Raw genomic sequence first — 19237 nt, 5'->3', positions numbered from 1 at the left:
GGTTCTAACTGCTCTGCAGGAGGTTCTAACTGCTCTGCAGGAGGTTCTAACTGCTCTGCAGGAGGTTCTAACTGCTCTGCAGGAGGTTCTAACTGCTCTGCAGGAGGTTCTAACTGCTCTGCAGGAGGTTCTAACTGCTCTGTTCTCTGCAGGAGGGTTCTATTCCCAGCTGGCGCGGCCGGGCCTCAGGATTCTCTCTCTGAACACGATCTTGTATTACGGTCCAAACCAAGAGACGCAGAACAGCTCGGATCCCGGGGGCCAGTTCCTGTGGCTCCAGGAGACTCTGGAGAACGCTGAGAAGAACCAAGAGCAGGTGAACCAGGCTTTAATAACTCCAAGGACAAAGATAGTTTTACCAAAGTCGAACCCAAATCATCTGGGACATGTGTCTAAGGACAGAGGACGCTGGGACATGTGTCCAAGGACACGGGACGCTGGGACATGTGTCTAAGGACACGGGACGCCGGGACATTTGTCTAAGGACACGGGACGCCGGGACATGTGTCTAAGGACACGGGACGCTGGGACATGTGTCTAAGGACACGGGATGCTGGGACATGTGTCTAAGGACACGGGACGCTGGGACATTTGTCTAAGGACACGGGACGCTGGGACATTTGTCTAAGGACACGGGACGCCGGGACATTTGTCTAAGGACACGGGACGCCGGGACATGTGTCTAAGGACACGGGACGCTGGGACATGTGGCTAAGGACACGGGACGCTGGGACATTTGTCTAAGGACACGGGACGCCGGGACATTTGTCTAAGGACACGGGACGCCGGGACATGTGTCTAAGGACACGGGACGCTGGGACATGTGGCTAAGGACACGGGACGCTGGGACATGTGTCTAAGGACACGGGACGCTGGGACATGTGTCTAAGGACACGGGACGCTGGGACATGTGGCTAAGGACACGGGACGCTGGGACATTTGTCTATGAACATTGTTGAATCTGTTTTTCACTGTCCCCTCGAGGACGTTTCTTAAGATTTGGAATTGAATTTGAAATGTCTTGAGTTTTAAAACATTAACATTTGTCTTCTTTGGACCTCTGCTGGAGGAGTGAGGAACTGCACACACTCACCTGAGCGCCACCCCACAGATCTGACCTGCTCTTTGGTGTTTCAGGTTTACGTTATCGCTCACGTTCCCGTCGGTTTTCTTCCATTCACGAGGAACACGACGGCGATGAGACGAAAACACAACGAGAGACTGGCGGCCATTTTCCTGCGTTTCAGTCATGTGATCAAAGGACAGTTCTACGGCCACACCCACCGAGACAGCATCATGGTGCAGAGGGACCAATCAGGTGAGGCCACACCTACTGGTGGTTTTCCCCAGGTGCAGCGGTGAACAGTTTGTCACTTCCTGTTTTGTGCAGGTGCAGCGGTGAACAGTTTGTTCGTGGCTCCTGCTGTGACTCCGATCCGAAACGTCAATGAACCGACTTCTAACAACCCGGGATTCAGAGTCTACCTGTTCCACCAGAACTCCTACGCCATCCAGGTGAGGAACTAGGAACTGTCCAGGTGAGGAACTAGGAACTGTCCAGGTGAGGAACTGGGAACTGTCCAGGTGAGGAACTAGGAACTGTCCAGGTGAGGGACTGGGAACTGTCCAGGTGAGGAACTAGGAACTGTCCAGGTGAGGAACTAGGAACTGTCCAGGTGAGGAACTAGGAACTGTCCAGGTGAGGAACTAGGAACTGTCCAGGTGAGGAACTAGGAACTGTCCAGGTGAGGGACTAGGAACTGTCCAGGTGAGGAACTAGGAACTGTCCAGGTGAGGAACTGGGAACTGTCCAGGTGAGGAACTAGGAACTGTCCAGGTGAGGAACTAGGAACTGTCCAGGTGAGGAACTAGGAACTGTCCAGGTGAGGAACTAGGAACTGTCCAGGTGAGGGACTAGGAACTGTCCAGGTGAGGGACTAGGAACTGTCCAGGTGAGGGACTAGGAACTGTCCAGGTGAGGAACTAGGAACTGTCCAGGTGAGGGACTAGGAACTGTCCACAGTGACACACTTTTATTGTAGATTTCATCTCAATTTGAAAATAAATTGTTTTACTTAAATATTCAACGTTTAAAGAGAAAAAAGTGGAATTTACCAAAATCATTTGGACATTTAAGATGTTTTTCCTCCACATTTTCAAACTGTCAAAGCAACGACAACCCGGTCCGAACCCGGTCCGAACCCGGTCCGAACCCGGTCCGAACCCGGTCCGAACCCGGTCTGAACCCGGTCTCTCTGCAGGACCTGTGGCAGTACTTCCTGAACCTGACGGAGGCAAACGTCCAGCAGAGGGCGCAGTGGCGTGTGGAGTACGTGATGACGGAGGCGTTTGGCCTGAAGGACCTGAGTCCCGGGTCTCTTCTGGGTTTAGGGTTCAGCTTCATGTCGCCGCTGAGCAACACATTCCAGACCTACTTCAATCACTTCAACGTGGACTTCAACCCTCAACTGCGTTGCCTCGGCAACTGTAAAGTCAACCAGGTCTGTGCCGTGCTCAACGTGGACCAGAGCGGGTACCAGGACTGTACCGGGGCTTTCACGGGCCTGGACCGGGTCTGAACCGGGTCTGGACCGGGTCTGAACCGGGTCTGGACGGGGTCTGGACGGGGTCTGAACCGGGTCTGGACCGGGTCTGGACGGGGTCTGAACCGGGTCTGGACCGGGTCTGGACGGGGTCTGAACCGGGTCTGGGGGACTTGAGTGTTTATTGGTGTTTTAGAGACGTTGAACTCATTTTCTTTTCTGTTCATTCTTTATTAAACCATTTTATTTGACCATTTTCCATCTTGGGTTTTCTTCCTTCACCTGCTCAGCTCAGTCGGGTCAAACCGGGTCAAACAGGGTCAAATCGGGTCAAACAGGGTCAAACAGGGTCAAACAGGGTCAAACCGGGTCAGACAGGGTCAAACAGGGTCAAACAGGGTCAAACCGGGTCAGACAGGGTCAGACAGGGTCAAACCGGGTCAAACCGGGTCAAACTGGGTCAAACCGGGTCAAACCGGGTCAGACAGGGTCAAACCGGGTCAAACCGGGTCAGACAGGGTCAAACCGGGTCAAACCGGGTCAAACTGGGTCAAACCGGGTAAAACAGGGTCAAACAGGGTCAAACCGGGTCCAATGAGACGAAACAGAGACGTTTCTCCGTCTCCTGCTCTGTGGAGACAAGGGGGCGGAGTCTGTTTCTACGTCAGCGCCTGAACTTCAAACACGCGGAGCTCATGGAGCGGCCTCCTCGTCACCTCCTCCATCTCCTTATCCGTCACCTCCTCATCACCTCCGTCACCTCCTCCGTCACGTCCTCATCACCTCCTCATCACCTCCGTCACCTCCTCCGTCACGTCCTCATCACCTCCTCCATCACCTCCATCACCTCCTCCGTCACCTCCTCATTACCTCCGTCACCTCCTCCGTCACGTCCTCATCACCTCCTCCATCACCTCCTCATCACCTCCGTCACCTACTCCGTCACATCCTCTATCACCTCCTCCGTCACCTCATCACCTCCATCACCTCCTCCGTCACCTCCTCACCTCCTCCATCACCTCCTCCCTCACCTCCTTCATCACCTCCTCATCACCTCCTCCATCACCACCTCCGTCATCTCCATCTCCTCATCCGTCACTTCCTCCATCACCTCCGTCACCTCCTCCGTCACATCCTCCATCACCTCCTCCCTCACCTCCTCCTTCAGCTCCTCAATCACCTCCTCGTCACCTCCATCACCTCCTCCGTCACCTCCTCATCACCTCCGTCACCTCATCACCTCCTCCGTCACCTCATCACCTCCGTCACCTCCTCATCACCTCCGTCACCTCCTCATCACCTCCGTCACCTCCTCCGTCACATCCCCCATCACCTCATCACCTCCGTCACCTCATCACCTCCATCACCTCCGTCACCTCCATCACCTCCTCCGTCACCTCATCACCGCCATCACCTCATCACCTCCATCACCTCCTCCGTCACCTCCTCATCACCTCCGTCACCTCCTCCATCACCTCCTCATCACCTCCATCACCTCCTCCATCACCTCCGTCACCTCATCACCTCATCACCTCATCACCTCCGTCACCTCCTCCGTCACATCCTCCATCACCTCCGTCACCTCCTCCGTCACGTCCTCCATCACCTCCTCCGTCACCTCATCACCTCCTCATTACCTCCGTCACCTCCTCCGTCACGTCCTCCATCACCTCCGTCACCTCCTCCGTCACGTCCTCCATCACCTCCGTCACCTCCTCCGTCACCTCCTCCATCACCTCCTCAGTCACGTCCTCCATCACCTCCTCCGTCACCTCCTCATTACCTCCGTCACCTCCTCCGTCACGTCCTCATCACCTCCTCCATCCCCTCCATCACCTCCATCATCTCCTCATCACCTCCATCTCCTCATCCATCACCTCCTCCATCACCTCATCACCTCCTCAGTCACGTCCTCCATCACCTCCTCCGTCACCTCCTCATTACCTCCGTCACCTCCTCCGTCACATCCTCCATCACCTCCTCCATCACCTCCTCATCACCTCCTCATCACCTCCTCATCACCTCCTCAGTCACGTCCTCCATCACCTCCTCCGTCACCTCCTCCCTCACCTCCTTCATCACCTCCTCCGTCACCTCCTCCCTCACCTCCTTCATCACCTCCTCATCACCTCCTCCATCACCTCCTCCCTCACCTCCTTCATCACCTCCTCATCACCTCCTCCATCACCTCCTCCCTCACCTCCTCCTTCAGCTCCTCAATCACCTCCTCGTCACCTCCTCCGTCACCTCCATCACCTCCGTCACCTCATCACCTCCTCCGTCACCTCCTCCGTCACATCCTCCATCACCTCATCACCTCCGTCACCTCATCACCTCCGTCACCTCCTCATCACCTCCGTCACTTCCTCCGTCACATCCTCCATCACCTCCTCCCTCACCTCCTCCTTCAGCTCCTCAATCACCTCCTCCGTCACCTCCTCATCACCTCCGTCACCTCCTCCATCACCTCCTCATCACATCCGTCACCTCCTCCATCACCTCCTCCATCACCTCATCACCTCTGTCACCTCCTCCATCACCTCCATCACCTCATCACCTCCTCCGTCACCTCCTCATCACCTCCGTCACCTCCGTCACATCCTCCATCACCTCATCACCTCCGTCACCTCATCACCTCCGTCACCTCCTCCGTCACATCCTCCATCACCTCCTCCCTCACCTCCTCCTTCAGCTCCTCAATCACCTCCTCCGTCACCTCCTCATCACCTCCGTCACCTCCTCCGTCACATCCTCCATCACCTCCTCATTACCTCCGTCACCTCCTCCGTCACGTCCTCAATCACCTCCGTCACCTCCTCCGTCACGTCCTCCATCACCTCATCACCTCCTCATCACCTCCTCCGTCATCACCTCCATCACCACCTCCGTCACCTCCTCCATCACCACCTCCATCACCTCCTCCGTCACCTCTTCATCACCGCCGTCACCTCATCACCTCCGTCACCTCCTCCATCACCTCCTCATCACCTCCGTCACCCCCTTCATCACCTCCTCCATCACCTCATCACCTCCGTCACCTCCTCCATCACCTCCTCCGTCACCTCCTCCGTCACCTCCTCCGTCACCTCCTTCATCACCTCCTCCATCACCTCCATCACCTCATCACCTCTGTCACCTCCTTCATCACCTCCATCACCACCTCCGTCACCTCCTCCATCACCACCTCCATCACCTCCTCCGTCACCTCTTCATCACCGCCGTCACCTCATCACCTCCGTCACCTCCTCCATCACCTCCTCATCACCTCCGTCACCCCCTTCATCACCTCCTCCATCACCTCATCACCTCCGTCACCTCCTCCATCACCTCCTCCGTCACCTCCTCCGTCACCTCCTCCGTCACCTCCTCCGTCACCTCCTTCATCACCTCCTCCATCACCTCCATCACCTCCTCCATCACCTCATCACCTCTGTCACCTCCTTCATCACCTCCATCACCACCTCCGTCACCTCCTCCATCACCACCTCCATCACCTCCTCCGTCACCTCTTCATCACCGCCGTCACCTCATCACCTCCGTCACCTCCTCCATCACCTCCTCATCACCTCCGTCACCCCCTTCATCACCTCCTCCATCACCTCCATCACCTCATCACCTCCGTCACCTCCTCCATCACCTCCTCCGTCACCTCCTCCGTCACCTCCTCCGTCACCTCCTTCATCACCTCCTCCATCACCTCCATCACCTCCATCACCTCCTCCATCACCTCATCACCTCTGTCACCTCCTTCATCACCTCCATCACCACCTCCGTCACCTCCTCCATCACCACCTCCATCACCTCCTCCGTCACCTCTTCATCACCGCCGTCACCTCATCACCTCCGTCACCTCCTCCATCACCTCCTCATCACCTCCGTCACCCCCTTCATCACCTCCTCCATCACCTCATCACCTCCGTCACCTCCTCCATCACCTCCTCCGTCACCTCCTCCGTCACCTCCTCCGTCACCTCCTTCATCACCTCCTCCATCACCTCCATCACCTCCTCCATCACCTCATCACCTCTGTCACCTCCTTCATCACCTCCATCACCACCTCCGTCACCTCCTCCATTACCACCTCCATCACCTCCTCCGTCACCTCTTCATCACCGCCGTCACCTCATCACCTCCGTCACCTCCTCCATCACCTCCTCATCACCTCCGTCACCCCCTTCATCACCTCCTCCATCACCTCATCACCTCCGTCACCTCCTCCATCACCTCCTCCGTCACCTCCTCCGTCACCTCCTCCGTCACCTCCTTCATCACCTCCTCCATCACCTCCATCACCTCCTCCATCACCTCATCACCTCTGTCACCTCCTTCATCACCTCCATCACCACCTCCGTCACCTCCTCCATCACCACCTCCATCACCTCCTCCGTCACCTCTTCATCACCGCCGTCACCTCATCACCTCCGTCACCTCCTCCATCACCTCCTCATCACCTCCGTCACCCCCTTCATCACCTCCTCCATCACCTCATCACCTCCGTCACCTCCTCCATCACCTCCTCCGTCACCTCCTCCGTCACCTCCTCCGTCACCTCCTTCATCACCTCCTCCATCACCTCCATCACCTCATCACCTCTGTCACCTCCTTCATCACCTCCATCACCACCTCCATCACCTCCTCCGTCACCTCTTCATCACCGCCGTCACCTCATCACCTCCGTCACCTCCTCCATCACCTCCTCATCACCTCCGTCACCCCCTTCATCACCTCCTCCATCACCTCCATCACCTCATCACCTCCGTCACCTCCTCCATCACCTCCTCCGTCACCTCCTCCGTCACCTCCTCCGTCACCTCCTTCATCACCTCCTCCATCACCTCCATCACCTCCATCACCTCCTCCATCACCTCATCACCTCTGTCACCTCCTTCATCACCTCCATCACCACCTCCGTCACCTCCTCCATCACCACCTCCATCACCTCCTCCGTCACCTCTTCATCACCGCCGTCACCTCATCACCTCCGTCACCTCCTCCATCACCTCCTCATCACCTCCGTCACCCCCTTCATCACCTCCTCCATCACCTCATCACCTCCGTCACCTCCTCCATCACCTCCTCCGTCACCTCCTCCGTCACCTCCTCCGTCACCTCCTTCATCACCTCCTCCATCACCTCCATCACCTCCTCCATCACCTCATCACCTCTGTCACCTCCTTCATCACCTCCATCACCACCTCCGTCACCTCCTCCATTACCACCTCCATCACCTCCTCCGTCACCTCTTCATCACCGCCGTCACCTCATCACCTCCGTCACCTCCTCCATCACCTCCTCATCACCTCCGTCACCCCCTTCATCACCTCCTCCATCACCTCATCACCTCCGTCACCTCCTCCATCACCTCCTCCGTCACCTCCTCCGTCACCTCCTCCGTCACCTCCTTCATCACCTCCTCCATCACCTCCATCACCTCCTCCATCACCTCATCACCTCTGTCACCTCCTTCATCACCTCCATCACCACCTCCGTCACCTCCTCCATCACCACCTCCATCACCTCCTCCGTCACCTCTTCATCACCGCCGTCACCTCATCACCTCCGTCACCTCCTCCATCACCTCCTCATCACCTCCGTCACCCCCTCCGTCACCTCCTCCATCACCTCCTCCGTCACCTCCTCCGTCACCTCCTCCGTCACCTCCTTCATCACCTCCTCCATCACCTCCATCACCTCATCACCTCTGTCACCTCCTTCATCACCTCCATCACCACCTCCGTCACCTCCTCCATCACCACCTCCATCACCTCCTCCGTCACCTCTTCATCACCGCCGTCACCTCATCACCTCCGTCACCTCCTCCATCACCTCCTCATCACCTCCGTCACCCCCTTCATCACCTCCTCCATCACCTCATCACCTCCGTCACCTCCTCCATCACCTCCTCCGTCACCTCCTCCGTCACCTCCTCCGTCACCTCCTTCATCACCTCCTCCATCACCTCCATCACCTCCTCCATCACCTCATCACCTCTGTCACCTCCTTCATCACCTCCATCACCACCTCCGTCACCTCCTCCATCACCACCTCCATCACCTCCTCCGTCACCTCTTCATCACCGCCGTCACCTCATCACCTCCGTCACCTCCTCCATCACCTCCTCATCACCTCCGTCACCCCCTTCATCACCTCCTCCATCACCTCCATCACCTCATCACCTCCGTCACCTCCTCCATCACCTCCTCCGTCACCTCCTCCGTCACCTCCTCCGTCACCTCCTTCATCACCTCCTCCATCACCTCCATCACCTCCATCACCTCCTCCATCACCTCATCACCTCTGTCACCTCCTTCATCACCTCCATCACCACCTCCGTCACCTCCTCCATCACCACCTCCATCACCTCCTCCGTCACCTCTTCATCACCGCCGTCACCTCATCACCTCCGTCACCTCCTCCATCACCTCCTCATCACCTCCGTCACCCCCTTCATCACCTCCTCCATCACCTCATCACCTCCGTCACCTCCTCCATCACCTCCTCCGTCACCTCCTCCGTCACCTCCTCCGTCACCTCCTTCATCACCTCCTCCATCACCTCCATCACCTCCTCCATCACCTCATCACCTCTGTCACCTCCTTCATCACCTCCATCACCACCTCCGTCACCTCCTCCATTACCACCTCCATCACCTCCTCCGTCACCTCTTCATCACCGCCGTCACCTCATCACCTCCGTCACCTCCTCCATCACCTCCTCATCACCTCCGTCACCCCCTTCATCACCTCCTCCATCACCTCATCACCTCCGTCACCTCCTCCATCACCTCCTCCGTCACCTCCTCCGTCACCTCCTCCGTCACCTCCTTCATCACCTCCTCCATCACCTCCATCACCTCCTCCATCACCTCATCACCTCTGTCACCTCCTTCATCACCTCCATCACCACCTCCGTCACCTCCTCCATCACCACCTCCATCACCTCCTCCGTCACCTCTTCATCACCGCCGTCACCTCATCACCTCCGTCACCTCCTCCATCACCTCCTCATCACCTCCGTCACCCCCTTCATCACCTCCTCCATCACCTCCATCACCTCATCACCTCCGTCACCTCCTCCATCACCTCCTCCGTCACCTCCTCCGTCACCTCCTCCGTCACCTCCTTCATCACCTCCTCCATCACCTCCATCACCTCATCACCTCTGTCACCTCCTTCATCACCTCCATCACCACCTCCGTCACCTCCTCCATCACCACCTCCATCACCTCCTCCGTCACCTCTTCATCACCGCCGTCACCTCATCACCTCCGTCACCTCCTCCATCACCTCCTCATCACCTCCGTCACCCCCTTCATCACCTCCTCCATCACCTCATCACCTCCGTCACCTCCTCCATCACCTCCTCCGTCACCTCCTCCGTCACCTCCTCCGTCACCTCCTCCGTCACCTCCTTCATCACCTCCTCCATCACCTTCATCACCTCCATCACCACCTCCGTCACCTCCTCCATCACCACCTCCATCACCTCCTCCATCACCTCCTCCATCACCACCTCCGTCACCTCCTCCATCACCACCTCCATCACCTCCTCCGTCACCTCTTCATCACCGCCGTCACCTCATCACCTCCGTCACCTCCTCCATCACCTCCTCATCACCTCCGTCACCCCCTTCATCACCTCCTCCATCACCTCATCACCTCCGTCACCTCCTCCATCACCTCCTCCGTCACCTCCTCCGTCACCTCCTCCGTCACCTCCTTCATCACCTCCTCCATCACCTCCATCACCTCCTCCATCACCTCATCACCTCTGTCACCTCCTTCATCACCTCCATCACCACCTCCGTCACCTCCTCCATTACCACCTCCATCACCTCCTCCGTCACCTCTTCATCACCGCCGTCACCTCATCACCTCCGTCACCTCCTCCATCACCTCCTCATCACCTCCGTCACCCCCTTCATCACCTCCTCCATCACCTCATCACCTCCGTCACCTCCTCCATCACCTCCTCCGTCACCTCCTCCGTCACCTCCTCCGTCACCTCCTTCATCACCTCCTCCATCACCTCCATCACCTCCTCCATCACCTCATCACCTCTGTCACCTCCTTCATCACCTCCATCACCACCTCCGTCACCTCCTCCATCACCACCTCCATCACCTCCTCCGTCACCTCTTCATCACCGCCGTCACCTCATCACCTCCGTCACCTCCTCCATCACCTCCTCATCACCTCCGTCACCCCCTTCATCACCTCCTCCATCACCTCATCACCTCCGTCACCTCCTCCATCACCTCCTCCGTCACCTCCTCCGTCACCTCCTCCGTCACCTCCTTCATCACCTCCTCCATCACCTCCATCACCTCATCACCTCTGTCACCTCCTTCATCACCTCCATCACCACCTCCATCACCTCCTCCGTCACCTCTTCATCACCGCCGTCACCTCATCACCTCCGTCACCTCCTCCATCACCTCCTCATCACCTCCGTCACCCCCTTCATCACCTCCTCCATCACCTCCATCACCTCATCACCTCCGTCACCTCCTCCATCACCTCCTCCGTCACCTCCTCCGTCACCTCCTCCGTCACCTCCTTCATCACCTCCTCCATCACCTCCATCACCTCCATCACCTCCTCCATCACCTCATCACCTCTGTCACCTCCTTCATCACCTCCATCACCACCTCCGTCACCTCCTCCATCACCACCTCCATCACCTCCTCCATCACCTCCTCCGTCACCTCCTCCGTCACCTCCTCCGTCACCTCCTTCATCACCTCCTCCATCACCTCCATCACCTCATCACCTCTGTCACCTCCTTCATCACCTCCATCACCACCTCCGTCACCTCCTCCATCACCACCTCCATCACCTCCTCCGTCACCTCTTCATCACCGCCGTCACCTCATCACCTCCGTCACCTCCTCCATCACCTCCTCATCACCTCCGTCACCCCCTTCATCACCTCCTCCATCACCTCATCACCTCCGTCACCTCCTCCATCACCTCCTCCGTCACCTCCTCCGTCACCTCCTCCGTCACCTCCTTCATCACCTCCTCCATCACCTCCATCACCTCCTCCATCACCTCATCACCTCTGTCACCTCCTTCATCACCTCCATCACCACCTCCGTCACCTCCTCCATTACCACCTCCATCACCTCCTCCGTCACCTCTTCATCACCGCCGTCACCTCATCACCTCCGTCACCTCCTCCATCACCTCCTCCATCACCTCATCACCTCCGTCACCTCCTCCATCACCTCCTCCATCACCCTGTGGTTACGCTGGAGCCACAGACGGGGACAAAAAGAGACTACAGTGCCCTCTGAAGATGATCGGCTGCAGACTTCATCTCTGCAGGAGGCCACTCCCCTCAGGCAGGAGGCCACTCCCCTCAGGCAGGAGGCCACTCCCCTCAGGCAGGAGGCCACGCCCCTCAGGCAGGAGGCCACGTCCCTCAGGCAGGAGGCCACACCCCTCAGGCAGGAGGCCACGCCCCTCAGGCAGGAGGCCACACCCCTCAGGCAGGAGGCCACGCCCCTCAGGCAGGAGGCCACGTCCCTCAGGCAGGAGGCCACGTCCCTCAGGCAGGAGGCCACGCCCCTCAGGCAGGAGGCCACGCCCCTCAGGCAGGAGGCCACGCCCCTCAGGCAGGAGGCCACGCCCCTCAGGCAGGAGGCCACGCCCCTCAGGCAGGAGGCCACGCCCCTCAGGAGGACTCATGAACACTTCTTAAAGGTGCCATAACGTGCTTTTGTTCACGTTTCCTAGTCTCTCCTAAGTATCATTGATAATAATAATAATTGTTGTGCAACATCCTTAACATAAGAGTTCAGAAATATCACCCAGACCTTGGACCCTTCACCAACCCGGAAATGCAGACGGCTTAGTTTGATATTCGCCCCCACCCAAGAGCCATCTGGCTCCCCCGCCCACCTGTGACGTAGTCTCAGAGCGTGTGTGTGCCCCGCCCACCTGTGACGTAGTCTCAGAGCGTGTGTGTGCCCCGCCCACCTGTGACGTAGTCTCAGAGCTGTCAGCTCCGTGGAGCAGCGCGGCGTGAGTGAGAAAGAGTCTACTTTGAGACTGAATAAAAACGTGTTGATTCTACAGCGTGCGCAGAACAGATATTTCTATAGATATATATATATAATATATATATATAATATATATAAGTGTGTGAACATCTATAGGTTGTTTCATCCTTGTTCCACTGTTTGGATGTGAAATATTGTACATTTTCACACTTTGACACAACATTCTTCTGTGATCGTCACATTCACTTTTATTCCAAACATTTATTCAGCAAAAATCACATTTTCAGCCTGATCTGAACATGCAGGAAATATGGACACGATTTACACACATTTTTACACAACTCAGTTTGTCACATTCAAAAGAAAAAGTGAATTACAAACTATTTTTACTGAACAAATAAAGTCATAAATCTGTGACTGAAGCTTCTGGAGAATCAAGTCTTTTATCGTCTGTTTAGTCCAAACATCAGAGGAAATGATCCTCCTCAAAGCACAAACTTATGATTAATGAAGCTCATACAGTACAAGTACAAGTACAAGTACGGGTACAGGTACGGGTACAGGTACGGGTACGGGTACGAGTGCGAGTACAAGTATGGGTACAAGTACGGGTACGGGTACGAGTACAAGTACGAGTACGGGTACGGGTACGAGTACAAGTACGAGTACAGGTACGAGTACAAGTACGGGTACAGGTACGAGTACAAGTACGGGTACGGGTACGAGTACAAGTACGGGTACAGGTACGAGTACAAGTACGAGTACGGGTACGAGTACAAGTACGAGTACAGGTACGAGTACAAGTACGGGTACGGGTACGAGTACAAGTACGGGTACGGGTACGAGTACAAGTACGAGTACGGGTACGAGTACAAGTACGGGTACGGGTACGAGTACAAGTACGGGTACAGGTACGAGTACAAGTACGAGTACAGGTACGAGTACAAGTACGGGTACAGGTACGAGTACAGGTACGAGTACAAGTACGGGTACAGGTACGAGTACAAGTACGAGTACAGGTACGAGTACAAGTACGGGTACAAGTACGGGTACGACAGCGACTGAAAAACTGCCGCAGAGTTAAGACCATTAAGAACATAAAACACAAAGTTTAGTCACTTCCTCCATAAGAAGGATTCAGAAAAAAAACATTCACTCTCTTCTGACCAATCAGAGCACTGGGCTCCTCCCCCTGACCAATCACAGCTCAGATCATAGACAGAACTAAACTTGGTGGGTTCAGAGGGACAGTAAAGATCATGTGGTTTCTGCTGGTGTTTACCTTCCACCAGAGTTAGCACCTGAGTTAGCACGTTAGCACATTAGCACGTTAGCAATTAGCCGTGATATGAACACATAACATAAAAAAAACATTTCTTTAATAAACGTTACTCTGGACAATAATGCACCAAAAACAGTTTGACTCTGAGTCGCTCCGTGATCCAAACGTCACGAGGTCGAGTTATGACTCGTCCGCACCAGCGGCTCAGAACCTGAGGGGGCGTCGCTCCAAACCTCCAATCACAGCACAGCGTCGCTCCCAACCTCCAATCACAGCACAGCGTCGCTCCAAACCCGACACTCGGTATTAAACACATCAAGTATTGAAATACATGCGTTTCACGGTGATGTCATACATCCGGGACCTCCCCCATAGCAGCCATTTTGAAAGGGGCACGCGATACATAAAAACCACCTGGACTTTGTCCTTTTCTACGGCTTAATGAGCTACGAATACTTTGATTATTTAGACGATAACGGCAAACTAAGTACACGACAAAGCTCTGATTCCTCGGTCTGTCACAGAACAATGACCTCACAGAACAATGACCTCACAGAACAATGACCTCACAGACGCAGGGTTTTGGCCTCATACGTCCTAGAGGTCGTGTCTAGTCGACGTGCTGTTGTGCCCCTTTCAAAATGGCGGCCTCGGTTGCTACTGTGCAAACGCATGTATATGACGCTCTGCTCGACTCTCACATCCTGTCGTAGATTGTCTCTAGTTCGGACGCTCCTCTCTGCTCGTTGTCGTAGATTGTCGTGATGTCGGAAGCTTGTCTATTGTCGTCCGGATGCTTTCTCGTGCTGCTGCTGCTCCAGCGCTGACCTGAAGGCCGGTGACATCATCACAGGCATTGCTGGGGTGAAAGGTCGCCGAGGGAACGCCCCGCCTTTTCCAGGAATGTAAACACACTGAAAGTACTTTTGACCTGAAACAAGAGGTCACAGGTCATGAAACACGAGGTCACAGGTCATGAAACACGAGGTCACAGGTCATGAAACACGAGGTCACAGGTCATGAAACACGAGGTCACAGGTCATGAAACAAGAGGTCACAGGTCATGAAACACGAGGTCACAGGTCATGAAACAAGAGGTCACAGGTCATGAAACAAGAGGTCACAGGTCATGAAACAAGAGGTCACAGGTCATGAAACAAGAGGTCACAGGTCATGAAACACGAGGTCACAGGTCATGAAACAAGAGGTCACAGGTCATGAAACACGAGGTCACAGGTCATGAAACACGAGGTCACAGGTCATGAAACACGAGGTCACAGGTCATGAAACAAGAGGTCACAGGTCATGAAACAAGAGGTCACAGGTCATGAAACACGAGGTCACAGGTCATGAAACAAGAGGTCACAGGTCATGAAACAAGAGGTCACAGGTCATGAAACACGAGGTCACAGGTCATGAAACACGAGGTCACAGGTCATGAAACACGAGGTCACAGGTCATGAAACAAGAGGTCACAGGTCATGAAACAAGAGGTCACAGGTCATGAAACACGAGGTCACAGGTCATGAAACACGAGGTCACAGGTCATGAAACAAGAGGTCACAGGTCATGAAACAAGAGGTCACAGGTCATGAAACACGAGGTCACAGGTCATGAAACACGAGGTCACAGGTCATGAAACACGAGGTCACAGGTCATGAAACAAGAGGTCACAGGTCATGAAACAAGAGGTCACAGGTCATGAAACAAGAGGTCACAGGTCATGAAACACGAGGTCACAGGTCATGAAACAAGAGGTCACAGGTCATGAAACAAGAGGTCACAGGTCATGAAACACGAGGTCACAGGTCATGAAACACGAGGTCACAGGTCATGAAACACGAGGTCACAGGTCATGAAACACGAGGTCACAGGTCATGAAACAAGAGGTCACAGGTCATGAAACACGAGGTCACAGGTCATGAAACAAGAGGTCACAGGTCATGAAACACGAGGTCACAGGTCATGAAACACGAGGTCACAGGTCATGAAACGAGGTCACAGGTCATGAAACACGAGGTCACAGGTCATGAAACACGAGGTCACAGGTCATGAAACAAGAGGTCACAGGTCATGAAACAAGAGGTCACAGGTCATGAAACACGAGGTCACAGGTCATGAAACAAGAGGTCACAGGTCATGAAACAAGAGGTCACAGGTCATGAAACACGAGGTCACAGGTCATGAAACACGAGGTCACAGGTCATGAAACACGAGGTCACAGGTCATGAAACACGAGGTCACAGGTCATGAAACACGAGGTCACAGGTCATGAAACAAGAGGTCACAGGTCATGAAACACGAGGTCACAGGTCATGAAACACGAGGTCACAGGTCATGAAACACGAGGTCACAGGTCATGAAACACGAGGTCACAGGTCATGAAACAAGAGGTCACAGGTCATGAAACACGAGGTCACAGGTCATGAAACACGAGGTCACAGGTCATGAAACAAGAGGTCACAGGTCATGAAACACGAGGTCACAGGTCATGAAACACGAGGTCACAGGTCATGAAACACGAGGTCACAGGTCATGAAACACGAGGTCACAGGTCATGAAACACGAGGTCACAGGTCATGAAACAAGAGGTCACAGGTCATGAAACACGAGGTCACAGTTCATGAAACACGAGGTCACAGGTCATGAAACAAGAGGTCACAGGTCATGAAACACGAGGTCACAGGTCATGAAACACGAGGTCACAGGTCATGAAACACGAGGTCACAGGTCATGAAACACGAGGTCACAGGTCATGAAACAAGAGGTCACAGGTCATGAAACACGAGGTCACAGGTCATGAAACAAGAGGTCACAGGTCATGAAACACGAGGTCACAGGTCATGAAACAAGAGGTCACAGGTCATGAAACAAGAGGTCACAGGTCATGAAACACGAGGTCACAGGTCATGAAACACGAGGTCACAGGTCATGAAACACGAGGTCACAGGTCATGAAACACGAGGTCACAGGTCATGAAACACGAGGTCACAGGTCATGAAACAAGAGGTCACAGGTCATGAAACAAGAGGTCACAGGTCATGAAACACGAGGTCACAGGTCATGAAACAAGAGGTCACAGGTCATGAAACACGAGGTCACAGGTCATGAAACACGAGGTCACAGGTCATGAAACGAGGTCACAGGTCATGAAACACGAGGTCACAGGTCATGAAACACGAGGTCACAGGTCATGAAACAAGAGGTCACAGGTCATGAAACAAGAGGTCACAGGTCATGAAACACGAGGTCACAGGTCATGAAACAAGAGGTCACAGGTCATGAAACACGAGGTCACAGGTCATGAAACACGAGGTCACAGGTCATGAAACGAGGTCACAGGTCATGAAACACGAGGTCACAGGTCATGAAACACGAGGTCACAGGTCATGAAACACGAGGTCACAGGTCATGAAACAAGAGGTCACAGGTCATGAAACACGAGGTCACAGGTCATGAAACAAGAGGTCACAGGTCATGAAACAAGAGGTCACAGGTCATGAAACACGAGGTCACAGGTCATGAAACGAGGTCACAGGTCATGAAACAAGAGGTCACAGGTCATGAAACACGAGGTCACAGGTCATGAAACAAGAGGTCACAGGTCATGAAACAAGAGGTCACAGGTCATGAATGACATTTAAAGCGTCACATTTTCACCTGTTTTCTTCTGGCTGGAGTCGCTCGTCGTTCCTTTAAAGAAACATTTAAAAATATGATTAAATTCAAATCAGATTCTTTGATGAAATAGTTGTTTTCATCGGCACAAACTTAAACTCTTTCATTTGGATTCGTATTTACTTTGTGTTGCAACATTGTTTTCATTTTCATGTGCAATTACTGTGCAATGGTATTTATTTATTATTATTTATTTTATCTTTATTATTTTATCTTTATTATTTCCCTCCAGCCCTTGTTGGGTTTTGTTTGTAGGAGATCTTCTATTGAAAGTGTTTTTAAACTTCCTATAAATGATCTGTTCTGTTCTTCTGGATCTTCCTGCGTTGCAACAATGAAATTTCCCCATGTGGGACAATAAAGGATGATCTTATCTACTATATATGTAAATGAACATAATCATGATAATGGGGCTGTCCTCCCGTGGGGCCACAACCTGCAGGAGGATCCTTAAGGGGCAGGGGCCTCGACCACCAGATCTCCAGACACAGAGACAAACTCTGGGGACATGTCCCTCGCTGGGGGGAGGAGCCTGAGCCTGAGCTGGAGGTGGAGCCTCACCTCCAGCTCAGTTTGGGCTCTGGAACCATCTCCAGAGGAGCCGGTCACTTCTCTGGTGCTGCCCATGAGGAGAGGCGGGGCTGGTGTGGGCTTATAGCCCCTCAGCTCAGCCACCACGTGTTGGCGTTCACCCCGGTGGACGAGAGGGTCGCGTCCCTTCGTCTTCGGGTGGGGGACATGTCTCTCACTGTAGAGTACCCGGCCTTCTCTGAGTCCTTGGGAGGGGAACTGGACAGTGCACTGACCGGGGACTCTGTTGTTCTACTGGGGGACTTCAACGCCCACGTGGACAATGACAGTGACACCTGGAGAGGGGAGGAGCCCCGATCTGGACACGAGCCACAGCTCGTGCTGCCGCAGAGTAAAAAACCTGTGGCTGGGAGGAGTTAGGGGAGGAGTTTGGGGAGGAGTTTGGGGAGGAGTTTGGGGAGGAGTTTGGGGAGGAGTTTGGGGAGGAGTTAGGGGAGGAGTTTGGGGAGGAGTTTAGGGAGGAGTTTGGGGAGGAGTTTGGGGAGGCCATGGAGGAGGACTATCGGTCGACCTTCAAAGAAATTCTGTCAAACCGTCCGGCGCCTCAGGAGGAGGAAGCAGGTCTCTACCTGCACCATGGAGACCTGCTGACCTCTGACCTCTGACCTCGACTGGGGATGTGGTCGGACGGTGGAAGGACTTTGAGGACCTCTTTAATCCCACTGTCATGTCTTCTGAAGAGGAAGCAGAGACTGAGGACTCAGAGACTCGTCCATCACCCGAGCTGAAGTCACTGAGGTTGTTGGCTCCTCGGTGGCTCCTCAGTGGCTCCTCGGTGGCTCCTCGGTGGCTCCTCGGTGGCTCCTCGGTGGCTCCTCAGTGGCTCCTCAGTGGCTCCTCAGTGGCTCCTCAGTGGCTCCTCAGTGGCTCCTCGGTGGCTCCTCAGTGGCTCCTCAGTGGCTCCTCAGTGGCTCCTCGGTGGCTCCTCGGTGGCTCCTCAGTGGCTCCTCAGTGGCTCCTCAGTGGCTCCTCGGTGGCTCCTCGGTGGCTCCTCGGTGGCTCCTCAGTGGCTCCGGGATGAGATCCTGAGGACCTAAAGTCTCTGGATGTTGTAGGACTGTCTCTGACACGTCTCTAGAACAGGGCGTGGCGGTCGGGGACAGTGTCTCTGTTCAAGAAGGAGGAGCAGAGGGTGTG

The 19237-nt window shown here is 54.6% G+C and overlaps 2 protein-coding genes across 2 annotated transcripts in view; one reads left to right on the top strand and one right to left on the bottom strand.

Annotated features, from left to right (window-relative positions):
- Positions 1-2712, top strand: part of smpdl3a (sphingomyelin phosphodiesterase acid like 3A) — a 27882-nt gene extending 25170 nt beyond the window's left edge. Inside the window, exons 5-8 of the mRNA XM_072464285.1 lie at positions 153-316; positions 1138-1318; positions 1391-1515; positions 2262-2712. Coding sequence (XP_072320386.1) covers positions 153-316; positions 1138-1318; positions 1391-1515; positions 2262-2579 — 788 coding nt within the window. The 3' untranslated portion in view covers positions 2580-2712. The remainder of the gene's footprint in view (positions 1-152; positions 317-1137; positions 1319-1390; positions 1516-2261) is intronic.
- A 10070-nt stretch (positions 2713-12782) lies between these two features.
- The window catches only part of LOC140379596 (uncharacterized), a 111452-nt gene continuing 104997 nt past the window's right edge, over positions 12783-19237 (bottom strand). Inside the window, exons 31-32 of the mRNA XM_072464279.1 lie at positions 17492-17524; positions 12783-14762 (exon numbers count right to left, since the gene is read on the bottom strand). Of these exons, the coding sequence (XP_072320380.1) occupies positions 14611-14762; positions 17492-17524 (185 nt within the window). The 3' untranslated portion in view covers positions 12783-14610. The remainder of the gene's footprint in view (positions 14763-17491; positions 17525-19237) is intronic.

This window comes from Eucyclogobius newberryi, unplaced genomic scaffold, assembly GCF_026437365.1.
Source record: "Eucyclogobius newberryi isolate DKJ021-1_F unplaced genomic scaffold, fEucNew1.0.hap1 SCAF_43, whole genome shotgun sequence".
In the NCBI taxonomy this organism is placed as follows: Eukaryota; Metazoa; Chordata; class Actinopteri; order Gobiiformes; family Gobiidae; genus Eucyclogobius; species Eucyclogobius newberryi.
The sequence above is the reverse complement of the archived record's forward strand: the minus strand, read 5'-3'. Positions and strand labels throughout refer to the sequence as shown.